At 39.0% G+C, this 18,293-nt stretch overlaps 1 protein-coding gene across 6 annotated transcripts in view; it reads left to right on the top strand.

The window, feature by feature from the left end:
* Positions 1-18,293, top strand: part of EMSY (EMSY transcriptional repressor, BRCA2 interacting) — a 91,447-nt gene that overhangs the window by 8,573 nt on the left and 64,581 nt on the right. For 3 of the 6 annotated variants that reach the window (XM_036745189.1, XM_036745190.1, XM_036745185.1), the window contains exons 4-8: positions 3,774-3,848; positions 5,315-5,356; positions 9,360-9,535; positions 11,099-11,251; positions 12,847-13,106. In XM_036745189.1, the coding sequence (XP_036601084.1) occupies positions 3,774-3,848; positions 5,315-5,356; positions 9,360-9,535; positions 11,099-11,251; positions 12,847-13,106 (706 nt within the window). The remainder of the gene's footprint in view (positions 1-3,773; positions 3,849-5,314; positions 5,357-9,359; positions 9,536-11,098; positions 11,252-12,846; positions 13,107-18,293) is intronic. The other 3 variants (XM_036745186.1, XM_036745188.1, XM_036745187.1) reach the window with 3 other exon arrangements.

The following is an 18,293-nucleotide window of genomic DNA, read 5'->3' as shown; positions in this document are numbered from 1 at the left end:
CCTGGAGCAGAGCTAGTATTCAAATCCAGGTCCTTTGCTCTGAGGTTTACAGTGTGCTTTCCTTGTAGCAACTCTGTGAGTAGATCAAGTAATATTAGCCCTATTTCACAGAATAGGAAACTTGAGGTTCCTTAGGGTTTAAACTGCATGTTCCCACACAACTCTTTACTGTTAGAGCCAGAATTCAAACCCAGGTCTCTTGACTCTAGGTCTATCAAAGAGTACATTTATACACTGCTTCCTTCTTTCCTGTTTCCTTCTCTTCCTCCTTTTCTCTTTCCCTTCCTTGTTTCTTTCCTCCTTTCCTTCCTTCTTCCCTCCCTCCCCTCTTTCCTCCTCTCTGTCTTGTTTAGGCTAGAAGTATAGCATCCATTCACAGGCCCAATACCACTGCTGATGGTCCTGGATGCTTTAATCTGCTTTATTTATGACATGGGCCACTTTCCCTCTCCTTAGGCAGCTTGGTGAACCCTTGCTCCCTGGAGGCTCATAATACTCATGCTTGACTTAGTACAGACACCCAGTTGGCTTTAACCCTGTTGCAGCTCAGGAGATCTGTCCATCCCAGCCTCCCATAGCAGAGGCACAGGCCACCACATGGGGTCATATTCTTTCTAGTAGCACTCGTGGTATTGATTTGATGATGGTTCCAGGGCTGGGATTCAATTTAGCAGGCATTAGGCATCGATGGTGGTGGCGGTGGGAGGGAGAAGGAGGTATGAACAAGGAATACTGCACAGAAGAGGTGGCAGTATTTGAGTTGAACCTTGAAGGAAGATTAGAATTCCAAGAGGTGGAAATGGCATGTTAAACTTGGGAGCAACCCGTTGGTCAGTTTGTCTGTAATGTAGAGCGCGTGATGTGAAATTTTGGAAGGATAGTCACTTAGTAAATATTTGTTGAACTGAATTATCTGGAAGAGAGACTGTGTGTCTCTAGGGGGCTGAATTAGACCTAATCAATGGAAGTTTCAGGGAACCTGACTTTAGGTTAACATAAACAAGAATTTCTATACGATCAGAGTTTTCTGAAAATCAAATTGGCTATTGTTAGAGGTCATGATGTGAGGTCCCTCTCAGGCAGATGTTCAGACTAGGTCTAGATGAATACTTGTTTGAAGATTTTAGTGTATAGAATGTGAAGGTATCTTCAATATCATCTAATTCAGTCCCTCCTTTTAGAGTTGAGGAAACTGAGACCTCAAGAAGTGAAGTGGGAGTTATCAAAAGGGTTCCAGCTCAAGCTGGTTGACCAATATGACAAAAAGGTTTCAGCAACTAAGAGTTAGATTCTTTGGTTCAGAGTCTGTTTCCTTGTATCCCATTTGGACTGTTCTTAGAAAACAATTTATGGTGAAGATGATTCTATTATAACTTATCTTGATATAGTCTAATTTCTTTAGCAGAAAATTTTCTACTCAATAAAAATTTAAGTCTATTTTTCTTATTTCTTCAATGGAAATGAGAGTAACTTTTATTTGTATTTTTCATGAACTTGAGGATATTATTAATTTACTCCTAAACTTCATCACTAACACTAGACAGTTTTATTAATTATTAGACTGTGAAATGTAATCTGTTTAGTCTTTCAGTATTGATTTCATGTTTGTTTATTCATTATCGGTAGGACACTTAAAAAATTATAGTAATATGACATGGCACCGAAGATACATAACCAATGAGTTGAGTAAAATGTTACTATCCTGGTATCAATTTTTAGAGCCGAGAACCACATTTGGATTATTCCTACCACTAAAGGCAGATACAATGTCTTACTCTCTCAAATCGTTTGTTTCATTGGGCATAGAACTGTATATTCTCTGAGCTGGTTGTCCATCTTCCCACCTAGAGTAGGAATCCTCTTCACAATCTTCCCCCAGATGATCATTTCCCTTCCCCTTAAAAAAAGAGGTAATGTGATGTAATGGCAGCCACACTGGATTTCTGGAGCTGGAGGGTCTGTGTTCAAATTTTGAGTTCTGTTACTACCATTGGGACTATGGGTGATAGTGTTGGCGGTCGTGATGATGATGATGTGTTCATTTCTATAGTGCTTCCCAATCACAACCTTACCATTTAGGCAGTACAGGTACTGTTATCTACATTTTACCCAAAAGAAAAGGGAGATTTCAGAAGATGAAGGAACTTGCCCAGGACAACACAACTACTAAGTTTCAGATGTGGGAAATGAGCCCTAGTATATAATTCTTACTAGTGCATTCACCCTTGTAGAAAATTGCCTTTATCTTTCTGGATCCTCTCTGTAAAATGGGTCAGAGTAGGTGGTCTCTAAAGTTCCTTCCATTTCTAAATTCCATCAAATTTCTGCTGATGAGGAGTAGTAGGTCTGAATTGTCTAAAATCTGAATTGAACCTATACTCTCCCCCCCCAAGTGTATGTGTATGTACACACACACACACACACACACACACACACTTTTTCAGCTCTTAAGTTCAGTAAACATTTATTAAGCACTTACTGTTCTAGGTAATAGGGTTGGAAAGATGGAAAAAATGACAGTCCTTGTACTCAGGAGCTTACAACTTAATAGAGTAAATATAATCACACAGATGAGAATAATGTAAGATTTTTAACTTATCCTACAAACTTAGAGCCCTCAGATTCCTATCGAGGGCACCATCATACATCCAGGTTCTCCACTTTGGTGTTATTCTCAGCTTCTCATTCTCACTCTGGATTATCTGCTCAGTTTATCAATTTCTCATATACATTCCCTTGTCTCTACTTGTACAGCCACTATTGTTATTCAGGTCTTTATCATCTCTTGTCTAGAATACTAATACTAATAGCCTCTTAATTAGTATCCCTGCCTCAAGCTTCTTGCTCTAGTCCATCCCTCACTTAGCTGCCACAGTGATTCTCCTAAAGCACAGATATGATTATATGACCATTGCTCTTCTCCCCTACCTCCCAAATAAGCCCCTGTGACCCTCCAGGATCAAATAGAAATTCTTTTGGAATTTAAAGCTCTTCACAACCTGGCCTCTTCCTGTCTTTCCTGTGCCTTATAGAAATTACTCCTTCCCACCACTCTCTGGTCTAGCCATCCTGGTCTTCTTTCTATTGTTTACACACATTCCTCCATTTCCCTTTTCCATGCCTTTTTGCTGGCTCCCTTTTGTACCTAAATGCTCTCTTTTCTCGCCTCCACCTCTTAGAATCCCTGACTTCTGGTACTTTTTGCAGAAGGCCTTGTTCGGGCCCCCCAGCTGCTACTTAGTGCCTTCTCCTCTAAGGTTACCTTGTGTCTGCTCTGTACTTATCCAGTATATACCTCTGTATGTGTATGATATCTTCCCCCTTGGAATGTAAGCTCTTTTGGGACAGAATTACTGCTTTATATATGTATCCTCAGTAATAAACGTTTGTTGATTGATGGTCGTCTGAGAGACCTAAAAGAGGGGGCCTTATAAAGGGCTCCAGTACAGTTTGAGAAGGAAAGAGAGAGCTTGGAGATTAGGGAAAACTTTATGGAAATTTTCAAACAGAAGAGAAAGATTTCAACTAGTGTCGCTAAGAGGGGCTGGCATTCCAGATGGCCTAGATGAATTCACAATGACAAGAAGAAATTGCAGACCAAGATCAGGGTTGTCATCCTGTTTGCCTGCAGCAGAGAAATCTCACTGTGGGGGGAGGGGAGGAAGGTTTGGTTATGACCGGTATGGTAACTTGTTGCTTTAAAATATAAATGTAAACAAGAAACAGTTTAGCAGAATTCTATAATGACTCCTTTTTTTTTTTTTTTTTGACAGCATCTCAACAGAACGCCACCGTGCTGAAGTTCGGAGAGCTGTAAATGATGAACGGTTAACAACAATTGCACATAAGTAAGCTATTAGTCATATTACACACAATTTTTATAACGGCTAGGAAACAGTGTTCCCATTATATAGTAGGTACCTGAGTCTTTTATCTTTATGGTAATGTCTTCACTTACTCAGGGAAGCTGACTACAGAAGTGAAACCGTATTTAACTGTTGTTAAACTGGTATGTTTATCGATATTTTATCAGGAAAATAAACATATCCAGGTTAAATCCTATTGCAGTAAAACTTCCAGATAACTCAAGATTTTTAAGCTTTTGCTAACAACCCATTTATATGGAATAATGCTCGATGCAACCAAATTTCATTGCATACAAAATTGGATGGTTCCTTCTTTCTGTAATAGGATTTGCCTTGTACAGTATTGTATAAATAGGAAATACAAATTGTCTGGTATTTGAGTCTAATGAGTAATCAATGTATTTTCTTATATGTTAGGTATGGGGTGCTCTGCTTTATGAGATTTGAACTTGAATTTATGAAAATCAGAAGTTGTAGAATAGATAAATCACATCATAGAATAATTAATGTTATAGCAAGTAACTCACCTTGTTCTTTTAAATGTTTTTAAATTTTGAACTCTGCTAAGAGGATGTTGGGTGGGTGAAGGAGTGAGGGTAGGGCTCAGGCATGGTTTATAGAGGCTGCTGCCACCTGAAGATGAGTCATGAGTGAAGGTAGAGCCACTGGGCAATGGTGTTTTAAGGCAGTGGAAAAATATGAAGTGATTTACAAAAATTTGACTTGCACACAACTTTTCAGAGGCACATCCATTTTAAGAGTAAAGAATGCTTTCTGAAAACATGTATTGTGTTTATTTTTAATTAATAATTTTAGTGTAAAAGAAAGAGAAAAACTTAATTTGTTACTTTGCAGTATAATGTGAGCCATTAAGCAGCAAGTTCTAAATTAGTTAGAAATATTATTCTCTGCTTCTCATTTTTCCTAACCTGTAATCTTAATGGTGAGTCACATTTTGCAGATAGGTAAACTGAGGCTCAGATTCTTGTGGTGGTACCACTTCACTACTATTAGTAAGGTAAATTAGTAAAAAAAAAAAACCTATTTACTGCTATTTAGTATTGCTCTGAGGATTTACTAGCACTTTGAGATACATGAGAAGTAGGCACTATACAAATTTTGAACGTTTTCATTGGAGACATTTTGCATTTAATTGGCTCACTGACATGGTTTCACATAATAATACATTCCTTCCAAAGCTATTAACTTTTGAATTTGAAAGCTTTTCAAATAGTGGTTAGTGAGCTAGATTCTAGTTTGAGAATGGGTAATAGGAAGATGTTGTTATTGTTAATAAAGTGAAGAAAAATAGCTTTCAAAGCCTCTCAAATAAAACGAGACTCTTGGTAGCATTGTTCTTGGACAATTAGTTGTTAAGTTGATGCGTCAATTTCATACTTAAAGGATAACATTTATTTAGTCTCCTTTTCCTTTTTTCCCCCTCAAAGAATGAATTTATCCTTATATTTGGGTGAGAGACCAAGTTACAGGTATGCAAATAGGTTATTATTATTTCAGGCTTTTACTTGTTTTTAATTTAAAAATTCAAAATTATAGCTCTCAATTATTCAGGGCCATATTATTCAATGTATGAATTAGCCAGGCCCCTTGCTTTTCCTTCTTCTTCCCTTTCCTCCCCCCTTCCTTATGCTGCCCACCTTTTAGCTACTTTGTTGCTTGGGAGTATCTTTAGTCAGAGGGTGGGAAGGGAGAGGAGTTGAAATTTAAATTAGTCAGTAGTCCTGGCAAGTTTGGTGGAGGAGGTAAAAATTAATTACCAAAATGTCGTGGGTTTCTTTAATATGCTTGACCTCTCCCTTTCCCTCCTCCCTACATTAGCATGGATAATTGAGAGTTGGCTTTTACCTGCCTTATGTTCCTTTTTCTTCTTTTTTCTTCCTTTCTGGTTTCTTTTTACACGTGAATTTGACTTTTCTTTTTAAAAATTCAATTTTAGTGTATACATATAAACCCCATGGTTTTTTAATTTCGTGTTTTATATTGTAATACTAGCTTGCCCAGATGTGCTTTTCTAATGAGTGGAAGGGATGAATGGTCCCCCCACTGTCTCCTCCCCCTTCCCTTAGAAGTGCCAGCAGAGCATACTGTAGCTCCTGCAATTCTTCCTGAGATTACCTGCAGGAGGTCTGTGTACCCCCTGAGCCTGAGAAAACAACCAGAGCTGGGAAGGAATGCAGCTGGGGAGACTTGCATTCACAGATTTCTCTCCCCAGGCTGGGAGGAGTGGAGAGGAGAAACCAGAGAATACTAAACACAAAAGGAGGGCTGTTTGGGAGGAGGGAGAGATGGAAGAACTTCAGTAGGTAGGGTGCTTAAAATCAAAGAAAAGCCTCATTTGTGGCTCTAGGCACATCCAGTAGATGCTACATTGTTATCCTTTTGTCATTTACAAAGTTTATAAATGTTTGGATTGAATTTAATTGAAAGGCCATATTAGAACCTGTAAAGATTTAGAGTTAGAAGTGACTTTAGGGATCATCTAGTCCTGTCCTTGTATTTCATAAAGGAGAGAAGCATGCCAAAGAGGTGGAGACACTTGCTTCAGGGCCCATAGAAAGTAGTTGGTAGCAGGGACAGGATTTTAGTTCAGTCATCGTACTGGACCGTGCTGGGTCATAGTAGTATGAGTAGAAAACTCAGAATCTAAGGGGCTAGGGTCCTTTAACAAGGCCAACTCCAGCCAACTGTGATTCTAGGAATAGCAGTGAGGTGTGGGAGGGATCTGGAATTTCTGTTCTTTCCTCCAGGAGTTGGGCATGCACAGGGTACATGTGAAGTACTTTTCGAGGATAGAGATCATTTTGTTAATGTTCTTAGTGTTTCAGGGCCCAGCAGGCCAGAGACTTTTTAAATAGCTCTTTAAGATTAGCAATTATTTTATTTATATTACCTCATTTAAACATTTAGCACAGTGCCTGGCACGAGCTTAATAAATGCTTATTATTGACTTGACAATAGCTCCATGGAGTGGGGACTATAGGTATTGCTATTATTATCCCATTTTATAGATGAAGAAATTGAGGTTTAGAGAGGTTGACTTGCCACATTCAGCTCTTTTGCCCAGTAAGGCAAACTGCCTCTGTTATACCTGACAGGTGCCTTGTGGATTTTTCCCTCACAAAGAGGGGTCAGGGATTTCTATCAGCCTTCTCTGGGATTTCTCTCAGAACAAATGTTTCATTCCAGAACGCCCTGATTATATAGGGCTCCGGTGATGCTCTATAGCCCCTCATATCTGGGATCTTCTGATGCCTCAAAACTCTTTCCTCCAATAAATTACTCAGATAACTAAATACAAATTACATTCTTCATTCCCAGACAAATATGAATTTCTTTTTGGTGAGCCTAAGTATTGTATGTTTAACATTTTACTTGCCTAAAATCAGTTCTATTGAAAAACCACTTTTTGGCTATGTTGGAAATATTCAGAGGATTTATAAATTCTCTGTCCAAGTTATAGTGCCATCTGTACTGTTGTTTCTCTGAATCCATGCTCTTGGAATTCATAATCTTCTCCAAATTTTGGCATTGGCCATCATTTAAACAATACATTAGGGAGTAGCAGGGCGGAAATCTCCTGCTTTAAAAGGTAAGTGGAGAACAACCTTCTTTGTTGTCTAACACTTAACAAGAAAGTGGATAGATGACAATTTAATAAAATCGATAGCTAAGTTGTGGCCAATTGATATTTTTAAACACTGGGAAAAAAGTGGAATAACTAATGGAAGATCCTTGAATTTTTTTTTCCTTTAGAAATAATCTATTGCTTATTCTTACCTCTCTTTGCTTCTCTCATTCTCCTTAAATCTCTTGCTTCAAACAGAGATTAGACTTTATAGGTATAACTTGTAGCTTGAACGTTCATTTTTTCATTTTTGCTAAAATGTTCCAGAGGAGATTTGCACACTTTTCCTCAGTGTGAATATTGAACAGCTTTCAAGAAGCACTTTCCTAAGCCTAGTTTTAATTTAAATTAAACCCTTCTCATGTTGTATGCTAATTCATTCTGTTCTATAAAAGTAGATACCAGTTAGATATAACAATGTCCAAATCAATGTGCATAGATTGAAAGCTAAGTTAAATGAATATTTAAGAAATATATAGTTCCTAGTTTTGATGGCACATAACAATTCGTTTTGCTAGAGTGTTGTATAGTTTTAAGCGATCAGTAATGGAGAGGAGCTGTTTAAAATGAAGGGAGCATTTCACTTTCCATTTCTAAAACTTCAGTATTTGTACATTTTTATCAGACATCGAAGAAACAACGTATACATAGACTTGGATTTTGCTTAGGCTATGTCTGTGAAATGTCTATTTTTAAACAGTATCCAGAAAGACATGTGTATGTAGTGAAAAGAGCCATAACCCAATATTCATTGATTGTGGGTGGGCCCTAAACTTTAAGATTAGCCAGTGGTCAAAATCAGCTTGTTGAACCAAGTCAAGAGAAGTGACCCAACTTCATTTGATATCTCCTCTCCTGGTTTGAGTGTTACTGGGAAGACATTTGCCAGAAAGATCTTTAGTATATAACTAATTATGGTTTCTGCTTATTTCCAGTGCTGTAAAGTTTATCTAGAGTCAGCTTTGAACATGAAAAAGATAATATAATATATGTGCATACACACAGCAGTCCTTCCCTGCCCCTCTGTACCCTGCCCTCTCAGTTACTGTTTTAGGGCAGGGGGTCTTAACTTTATTTGTGTCATGAAACCCTTTGGTAGTCTGGTGGCACCTATTGATCACTTATCAAAATCATAATATTTTTTAGCAAATTCATAATTGAAGGAAATTTTGAATTTCAATTAGCTATGTTGTGAATACAACTTTTTGGCGTTTATTCACAGCAGATGTTAGTGAAAGAAAAGTTGTAATTTTTTTTCTCATCCAAGTTCATAGATACCTTTCCCCACCCTCCCCAAAAAATCAATCCATAGATACCAAATTAAGAACCTTTTGCTTTAGCCTTTGCTTTGGAAAACTTACTTTGGCAAAACTTAATGAAAGTTTAGCTTTTATCAACATCAGTGAACATCTGATAAATCTGATTTGGAAGTTGATTTTTTTCATTTTATTGGTAAATTAAACCATATTAGGAAGTTTTAAGAATTACTAAAAAAAGTTGTCATTAGTGAAATCAAGTATAAAACAAAAAGATAATTGGAATCAATTTGAAGGCTCAGTATTTTAAAAAATGAAATAAATGTGGAAGGGTAACTTTTTAAAAATTCATAGTTCACATTCTCGATATTTTGAGGTTTAGTTTATAAAACTAAGTTTGTTGTTGCCTAAGTAAAGTGTGAAATAACCTGAAACCCTAATTATGGTCATTGGTTTTGGTATTACTTCTTTAGAACAACTCTCTACTATTTAGTAACTGTCTTACCTCAAAAGTCATGTTTGGTTGGAAAATATATAGTTGCTTTTTTAACAATGGAGAACACTTGCAGCGGCCTCTTCTTTTTTGTTTAGTATGTCTGGACCCAATAGCTCTTCAGAATGGTCTATTGAAGGTCGTCGACTAGTACCACTGATGCCCCGGCTAGTTCCCCAAACTGCCTTCACTGTCACAGCTAATGCTGTTGCCAATGCAGCTATCCAGCACAATGCATCTCTTCCAGTGCCTGCAGAAACAGGAAGCAAAGAAGGTGAGAGAAATAATGTTTCTCCCAGAGAGATGATTTTGACTGTTTATTTTATGAAAATCTGATCTGGATTTCTAAGTATTTTCGTCTAAATGTTTAAAGGTTACAAGATGTAATGATGGACTATTCTGATTTAGGAAAACAAGATCAAATTGGGATCTTGCTTAGTTGAGACTTTCCCCAAATAAAAGGCAGGAGAAGTAAATCATCTGCTATTTGACAAATAGCAGAAGCCCTTCTTGCAATGAGTTTTTTAACTAATGTATACTTGTGAGAAGTTTATTTAATTTCTTTATTGAATGCAAGGGGAGTGTAAAAAATAACAAGGTGACAACTCATTTTAGCCACTGGCAAAAGGTGCTAGTTCTAGTCTTGCAAAATGAAGCTCAGTCTTAGTCTTCTGGAATCAACAGTGTGCTTCTCTGTTTCACCCAGTGTGTCTTACTTCTGATCATTAATAGGCTTTTATAGTTGTGATTTACTATAGTAAACGATCCATATATAGATACATTCCTTAGATGACCAATAATGATAGAATGAGCATTCCTATTTAGACATGTATGACAGCTTCCTTGTGGGAATGACCCTCAGAAATAAATTTAGTTGCCAGATTACTTTAGGCAGCTATCTTTTCCAGCCTAACAGTAGAGCCGAGAAAAAGAACTAGGTGATTTTTGTATATTCATGCCAGGGTTTAGCTTAATGGCCAAAGATAGACATTTTTTAGGGGGTGATATTTTCCAACAGTTGAACTAAACTTCTGTCAATTTCTTCTACTCTTTTTTTGTGGTGGGAATGTTACCTTTCTGATACCATGTCTACCCATTTGCATCCACTTCGGCTAGCCAGGTGTGGAATTTGCTGTTGCTGCCTGTTTGTTTTCTTCATCAGATGATAAGGGAGTTGAAAGTAGAAACCTATTAAGTCTGAGTTCTGAGAGTTTCCTGATCATCTTACTTTGGTACCAGGGAACTGGGCACTTCTGAAAGAACTTGGCCCAAGTTCTCCATTGGCTGTCAGATAGGAATTTCCCATTGCCTGCTAGTTGATAGTTGGACATTTCAAAGCTTTGTCCATTGCTCCCTTGGTGGCAGGCCACTAATGCTACTAAAAGGAATGCAGTTTAAAAAAAAGTAATAATGATAACAATAACTACTTGCATTTATGTGATGCCCTAAGGCTTATGAGCACATTCCTCACAACTTTGTGAGGTAGGGAATGCAAGAATTATCTAGAGAAGTGAAGTGACTCATGAAGGGTCACATTTAGTAAGTGGCAGAGTACGGATTTGAATTCAGTACTCTCCTGAATTCAAGTCCAGTGGTCTTTACATGATTCCACACTGCCTGTATTGCTCACAAGTGTGCCACTGCACTTTACTTTCCTCTGCCTTCCCTCTTGGTGTGGTGGCTGGTTGAATCTTCTCAGGCCAGAGGACATCTGCAGAGGGGCAGGGTGTACCAATTACTGATGATAAACTTTTTTCGTTGACTTCTAGGTTAGCCATGTTAAACTGTATAGACTCTGTGAAAGTTTACAAGATTTGCTTTCTTATCATTTGTTTAGTAGTGGTTTGCTATTCCTACACGAGTACCACGTCAACCCCAACCTCCACCCCAGTTCCAAGTGGCAGCGTTGCAACGGTAAAGTCACCAAGACCTGCCAGTCCTGCCTCCAATGTAGTTGTTTTGCCGAGTGGAAGTACCGTTTATGTCAAAAGTAAGTGGCATTCACTGTGTTGCCAAGGCCCGTGGCTGTCTTGCCATTAGACTACAGCATGGGTTGGATGGGCCCTCTTAGAGTACAGTATTGGTTTGCTGTCCAGTGTTCAGCAGGGCTAATGCTTATGGGGTATGACCAGGTGTGATACTTTTCAATCAGTCCTGGTGCTAGAGAAATTACTTTCTTTCCATAGTTTTTCACTGTGGGGAACTACCTTTGAACAGGGTCTTCCTGCAGGTATGTAATTGCCTTATCATTAATAATGTAATGGTAAAGAATTGCCACATAACACAAATGACAAAGAATATCCTTACATGACTTGCTTAATGTTTATTTCCTACAATTACTGTAATCCCTAGTATTTGTTAAACAGTATTAAATTCTTAAAGATTGAATGCAGTTTTCTAGTCATTATATTTCCAGTTGCCTATAAAATTTTTTCATCATTTAATATCACTTTGTAAGGTAGTTAGATTTTTACTTGTATTTGCTTCTAATTGCTACTACATGCTATTTTGCCTTAAATAACTGATACAGATAATTGTCATGTTGTTCCTTGTTTAAAACAATACTAAGATTCTAATGAATATCACTCTTTGGCCACCTTTCAGGGGCTGAGATCACAGTCTTTCGGGTGGTCCTGATTCTAGGTTAGTTTAGTCATATGGAAATGAGAAGGCTGGGTGGGGGCGAGGATCTAAAGAGTTTTTGTCTTGAGCTCATTTTTTTTGTCTTTTTATTACAACAGTACCTTAAGTGGGTTTGATAGTTCTTACTTTGATTTTTAAAAAGTCATTGCAAAAACAAGTGGATTATGGTGAATAAAGAGAGGCCAAGAATTGAGATTTCATTTTTTGTGTGGTGTTAGCAGAATTATCCTTTCTGATTATTGAGTCCATTTCAGTGTAAAGACCTATGTTAGAACATTTTTTTTTTTGATTCACCAATAGGACATTCATAGTCTATAGAGAAGAAATAGTCCAGTCACAGAGCATGAGGTGGAAGCAATCCCTACATCCTTGAATCTCTTGGTGCATTTGATTTGGACCCTTCCTGTGCACTGCTCTAGCTCACACTTCTAGTGATATCTGTCCATGCCTCATCTCGCCTGCTGGAACTCAGTTGTCTCTGGGAGAGGAATGTGTCTTGTTTTGTATTTATAATCTCCACAGGTAGCACCAGGACTTGTACAAAATAGGAAATTAATAAAGGATTATCGACTCACATTCAGAATAAGCTGTGCGAATCTAGGGGGCACAGTTAGTGTCAGTCATTGAGAGGCAGTGTGTTGTAGTGGCTAGAGCACTGGGTTTGGAATCAGGGCAGCCTGGGTTTGAGTCCTACTTCTGGCACGTTCTGCCTGGGTGACCCTGGGCAAGTCACTTAACCCCTCAGGGCCCCAGGCCAATCTCTTAAGACTCTAAATTGGAGAACAGTTGCTGATCTAGATTGGGAGAAGACATTTTCTCACTGGGGAGATCCCTTCACTAATAAAATCACATGTCTAGACAAAAAAAAAAAGTCATTGGGAATTATGTAAAGTGTACTTGGAGCCAGGATAACATTAATACCATAATCTGATGCCCTTTCAGGTGTTAGTTGTTCAGATGAAGATGAAAAGCCCAGGAAAAGAAGACGAACAAACTCATCTAGCTCATCCCCCGTTGTTTTAAAGGAAGTTCCCAAGGCTGTCGTTCCTGTCTCAAAGACTATCACTGTGCCTGTAAGTGGCAGCCCCAAGATGAGCAACATTATGCAGAGCATCGCCAACTCCTTACCCCCCCACATGTCTCCTGTAAAAATAACCTTCACGAAGCCCTCCACTCAGACAACCAACACGACAACGCAGAAGGTATGTATGTACGTGGAAGGTGGCAATCGCTGCCATGGCACTGTTCTTCATTCTTTTCTAGGCAGGCAATATAAGGTGATTTTAACTTGGTATGCAAAATATGTCTATTTTCTCAACCTCCCAATTTTAGACATTGGCCTTGTTCCAGAGAATCTCAGTATTTTTTTTCTCAGAATGATTGGAATAGGTACCAAAAGTTCAGACATCTGAAAGTGGAGAATTGCCAGTGCTTTTCTTTTGGATATATCCCCATTTCCTCTTTCACTTATTCTCTTGATCTCGTCACCTGTTCGAATGACTCCTCATTCCTTTGAATCCAGTTCACTTGCCATTTTCTCCATGAAACCTTCCGTGATTTCTCCCCATTTGGTAATGAGCTGCCTTTGGCATCTCATAACAGTTTTTAACCTTTCGAATGTACTATTATGTGTTGTATTGTATCATATTTATTTGTCATGTCATATCTCCCACCTCAGTTTATAAGTTTCCAAAAGGCAGAGACAGTGTAGTAAACTTTGTGTCTTCTTCAGTTGCTGGCATAGGGCCTGGAAGTCAGGAAGCACTCAATGTGGAGAGTGAATATGATTAGCAGCCTTCCTGGTAACCTTTCTTGGCCATTATCAGTGAGAAGCGGAAGTACTGGTCACAGTCAGAAAGTCTGGAGTTCTGTGCTTGCCATGGTACTGTACTGCCTCCCTTACAGGCTCAGAGGATCAAGAATTAGAGGCATCTTGTCCATCTCCTTATTTTATATGCTGGGAAACCGAGGCCTAGAGAAAAGCTAAGTATCTTCATCCAGTGTAGGACTTAAAGTCAGGAAGACCTGTGTTCTAATCCTGCTCTAAGACCCTGGGCAAGGCCTCAATTTCCTCTCCGGTAAAAATGGGGATAATAATATCTACCTACCTCACAGAGTTGTGAGGGTCACCTGGATAACATATGTAAAGAGCTTGGCAAACTTTAAAGCATTATATGCAAGCTAGCTATTTAAGTATTATTATTTCGTCCATGGTGACCTGTGTATTAGGTGGCAGAGCAAGCATTTGAACCTGGTTCCAGTTGCAGTATTCTTTCTGTGCCCATATATGGTTGGCACTTTTCTTTCATGATTAGAAGCCATGTATCTGCTCATTGTAGTCTGATGGGTCACATGATGTTTTTATAGCAACTCATTGTCAAGGAATGATGTTTTTTTAGAAGGTGAACTTTCTTGTGACTGAAGATAATCTCTCTTTTTTTAAGTTCTAAAACTTTTAAAAACCATTTTAGGTGGAAGTTTAAAAAAGTAAATTGCATTTTTTGCATGTCATTACTCAGGATACACTCCTCATTTAATTATTTGTAGTCAGCATTTTAACATTGTGAACAGTTTGATTCACCACACTTTTATTAGTTATCAACTATGTTCAGGGTCCTACATTCATCTCTGGGAATACGAAGATGAAAAATAGTCCTTTAAGTAGCTAACCATCTAAATGGGAATGAGAGTTGTACAATTTAGTGTGATACGGTAGAGTGTTAAGTATCTGGACAAAGTGATATAAGAAATAGGAGGGAAAACTTACTTTTACAGACTACATGGTGGAGGTGGCTGATATCTGAGCCATACCTTATAGGAACAATTAAGATTTCAACAGTGGAAGTCTGTAAGGGATAGGGCTGACCTATGTGCTTGAATGGAATTAGAAGAGGGCAAAATGAGATCTGAGAGTAGCTAGCAGTCCAGTTTGACTGGACTACATAATGTGAAAAGGGGAGTAGAGTGAAATAAGGTGAGAAAGGAAAGTTGAGGCCATATTGTGGCACTCCTAAATGCCAGGCTAAGGAATTTGTATTTTGTCCCATAGGCAGTACTGAATCCCTGAAGAATTTTGAGCAGGGAGTGTCGTATTCAGACTGGTGCTTTTAGAGAATTATTTTGGCAGCAACGTGAAAGGGATATCAGTTAGGAGACTGTAAAAGCCGTCCAAGTAGAGGTAAGGGTTTGGACTTGGGTTGAAAACTGTGAATGGAGAACAGGGGACTAATGTGGTAGAGCTTGTGAATACCAGACAATCAGCAAGCCTACTTAATTAATGCCAGGTACTGTGGAAAGTGCTGCGGTTAGAAAGATTTAAACAACATTTCTTACTCTCAAGGAGCTTCTATTTTGCTGAAATATGATTGACTTCATAAATCTGATTGGATTTTGAGGGGGAGAGAGGTATCAAAGATGATTGAGATTTTAAACCTCTTCAGTGGTAAATGAATGCAGAAAAAGAAGAGAAAAGTGCCAAGGAGAGGCCTTGAGAGAAAATTCTTACCTGGGGACAAGAGGAAAAAAAGGAACCAATGAAGGGAAGAGGAGAAAGAACAAGCAGAGACAGAGGAGAAGTAGCAATAGAGAGCAATGTTACGGAATCCATGAGAGGTCATCTCCATGGACAAAGCAGGGTGTTTAGGAGAGGCTTAAGGAGAAGGTTTGTAACAGTGGTGGAGGGGAGTGTGAGTGTGCCAGGGAGGACTAGAAAGATTGCTTCTCAGTAGTGAAAGAACAGTTGAGGTTACCATGAATTTGTGCTAGATTCAGTCAGCATGGGTTTTTTTTTTGTTTGTTTTTTAACCTAAGCAATTAATGGCTCAGGAATAAGAGGAAAGGAGATGGTAGGGTTAACACAGAGGTTGCGAATTAATAGGATGTGAATGGCTGAAGCTTCCCATACCCTGTGTAGCCTTCATCCTCTGTAGGTTAAGAGGGTTAGAGACTTAAAGGTGAAGGATGTTGTATTGCCGAAATGGGTAACTATATAGTCAAGATTTTGAAGGGAGAGAAGTGAAACAAGTACAGGATTAAAGGATTTGGAGAACAGGGTAGGAGGAAGGGGCTGATCAGTTATGATAAGGGCAGACAGCAGGCTCCTGAGGAGCTAGATGGTGCTGAAGATACAGGATTGTGATCCAGAAAAGGAATTTTAGAGTTCAGGTTCTTGGAGATGAAATATTTAGAAGTGAAGTCTAAAGGTGTGTTTGCTTTTTTGGGTAGTTGAAGAAAGAAGTCATAGGAATAAGCACATAAGCTAGGAGGGCTGGTTCCCTGAGAAGAAGGGAAGCTTTCTAAAAATTCTACGTAATGTAATAACTTGGAAGGAGATGAGGATCATAAAACAGACTTTCAGTTGAAAAAGGTTTTCGGTATAGGCTCCCCTCACTCCAGTGTCCACTCTTGAGCCCTGGAGAGGCATCCCACCACCGAACCCCAGCCGAGCAGACCCTAGGCTCCCCGAGGCTCTCTTGGTGAGGCAAGGGCACACCGTACATACACTGAGGGGGCGGAAAAGAGAACAAATCCAGGCACTGTGCTAAGCATACAACAAAGGCAAAAAAGAGTCCTTACCCTCAAGGAGGCATTTGAATCAGGAACTTCTGAACTCCAAAGATGGGAGGCAAGCTCAGCAAGAAGAAGGGGTACAGTGTAAACAATGAGAAAGTCAAGGATAAAGACAAGAATGTTGAAGGAGCTGGTGCAGAGGAAGAAGAAACTCCCAGGGAGAATGATGGGACCCAGACAGTGGCAGAGACCGCAGACGTGAAGGCGAACAAAGAGGAGAAGACCAATAAAGATTCCCAGATCACAGCTAACAAGACAGAAGATAAGGAAGCGGAGAAGGATGCAGCGGCTGGTAAAGAAGAGGCTCTGAAATCAGAGTCTGAGAAACCAGTCTGTCCCTGGTGGAAAGGTGGAGCCACAGAAGGATACTGAGCTGGAGCAGGCTCTTGCCTTTGCCCCAGCGGCTAATAGTGGTGCTTCTAAGACTTTGGTGCCTAGCACTGAGGCAAGGATCTCCCAGTCTTCAGAAGCCACAGCAACTAGTAAAGTAGATGACAAGAGCAAAGAGGAAGGGGAAGCCAAAAAGACTTGAGGCTCCTGTCACCCAAGAAGCTAAAAGTGAAGTGGCTCCAGCTTTAGACTCAAAACCTAGCAGCAGCAAAAGCTATGTCTTCTTCCAAGGAAACCCCAGCAGCAGCGGAAGCCTGTAGCTCTACACCTAAAGCTTAGGGACCTGCAGCCCCAGCAGAAGAGGTTAAACCTTCTGACACCCTGACCTTGAATTCAGAGTAACATGGACAGCCTATTGAAAAAAAATGATGATGATAATAATAATCACTTAAAAACAACCTCTCTCTCTCTCTCTCTCTCTCTCTCTCTCTCTCTCTCTTTCTCTTTTTCTCTCCACCCTGCCGCCCCCCCCCCCCAGCTATACTAACTTGTTTCAAATCTGAAATAATGATATATATTGCCCCCAAAAAAGGATATCCCGTCAAGGGAGGGAGAGGGTGTAGAGAGAATATAAATAGTATTTTTGTGGGGAAATATCTAATATACCTTCAGTCAACTTTACAAATAAGTCCTGGATTTTAAAGATGGATTTCTGAAAGTGCAATGCAGCTTTTGTACCTGAACTGCTATTATGTCCACTCCACTGATATTTCAGAATCTCTTTTCTTCTGTAATAGGGCTTGGGAGTGATGTGTTTGATACTGCCCATAGGGCCTGTGCCAAGGCAATCAAATCTTTGTGAAAGCAGTATTTTCTGTGTTTGTTTTTTATTTACAGCATTTCTTATTTTGATATTTTTTTAATGCTATGAATGAATGCCAACTTTCAGACAGTACCAACTTAGCTGTCCACATTTTTTCTCAATGCCAATCCTCCATTCTTCCTCTCCAGATATTTTTGGGAGTAACCAGCATTCTTATTCTACTTAACCTACCTGTAGATTTCTCATGATGAGTTAATGCTTGTCCCTGGTTGGGTGCACCGATAGTTCTGTTTATTGGTCAGTGGAAATGAAAAAAAAATCTGCGTTCATTGAAGTTCCAGTTTCTCTTCCATTCTGTGTCACAGACACCAATACACCACTCATTGGAAAATGAAAAAAATACACAAAAAAAGAGAAAAACCAAAATGTACAATGGATGCTTTGAAATTTTATGTAATTGTATAAATGGTGCAACAGTAATAAAGTTAAATAATTTAAAAAGTTGAAAAAAAAAAGAAAAAGGTTTTTAAACAGAGGTGGAAGGACTACTTGTTAGTGATGACATAGGAGGAATGCTTGATCCGGTATGGCTTAGGCTGGAAGGCCTATGAGTGTCCTTTCAACTCTCGGATTCTGTAATTCTGTAAATTCAGAATAGAAAAAAATT

This window comes from Trichosurus vulpecula, chromosome 2, assembly GCF_011100635.1.
Source record: "Trichosurus vulpecula isolate mTriVul1 chromosome 2, mTriVul1.pri, whole genome shotgun sequence".
NCBI lineage: Eukaryota > Metazoa > Chordata > Mammalia > Diprotodontia > Phalangeridae > Trichosurus > Trichosurus vulpecula.
Note: the sequence above shows the minus strand (reverse complement) of the source record. Positions and strands in the feature narration are given on the sequence as shown.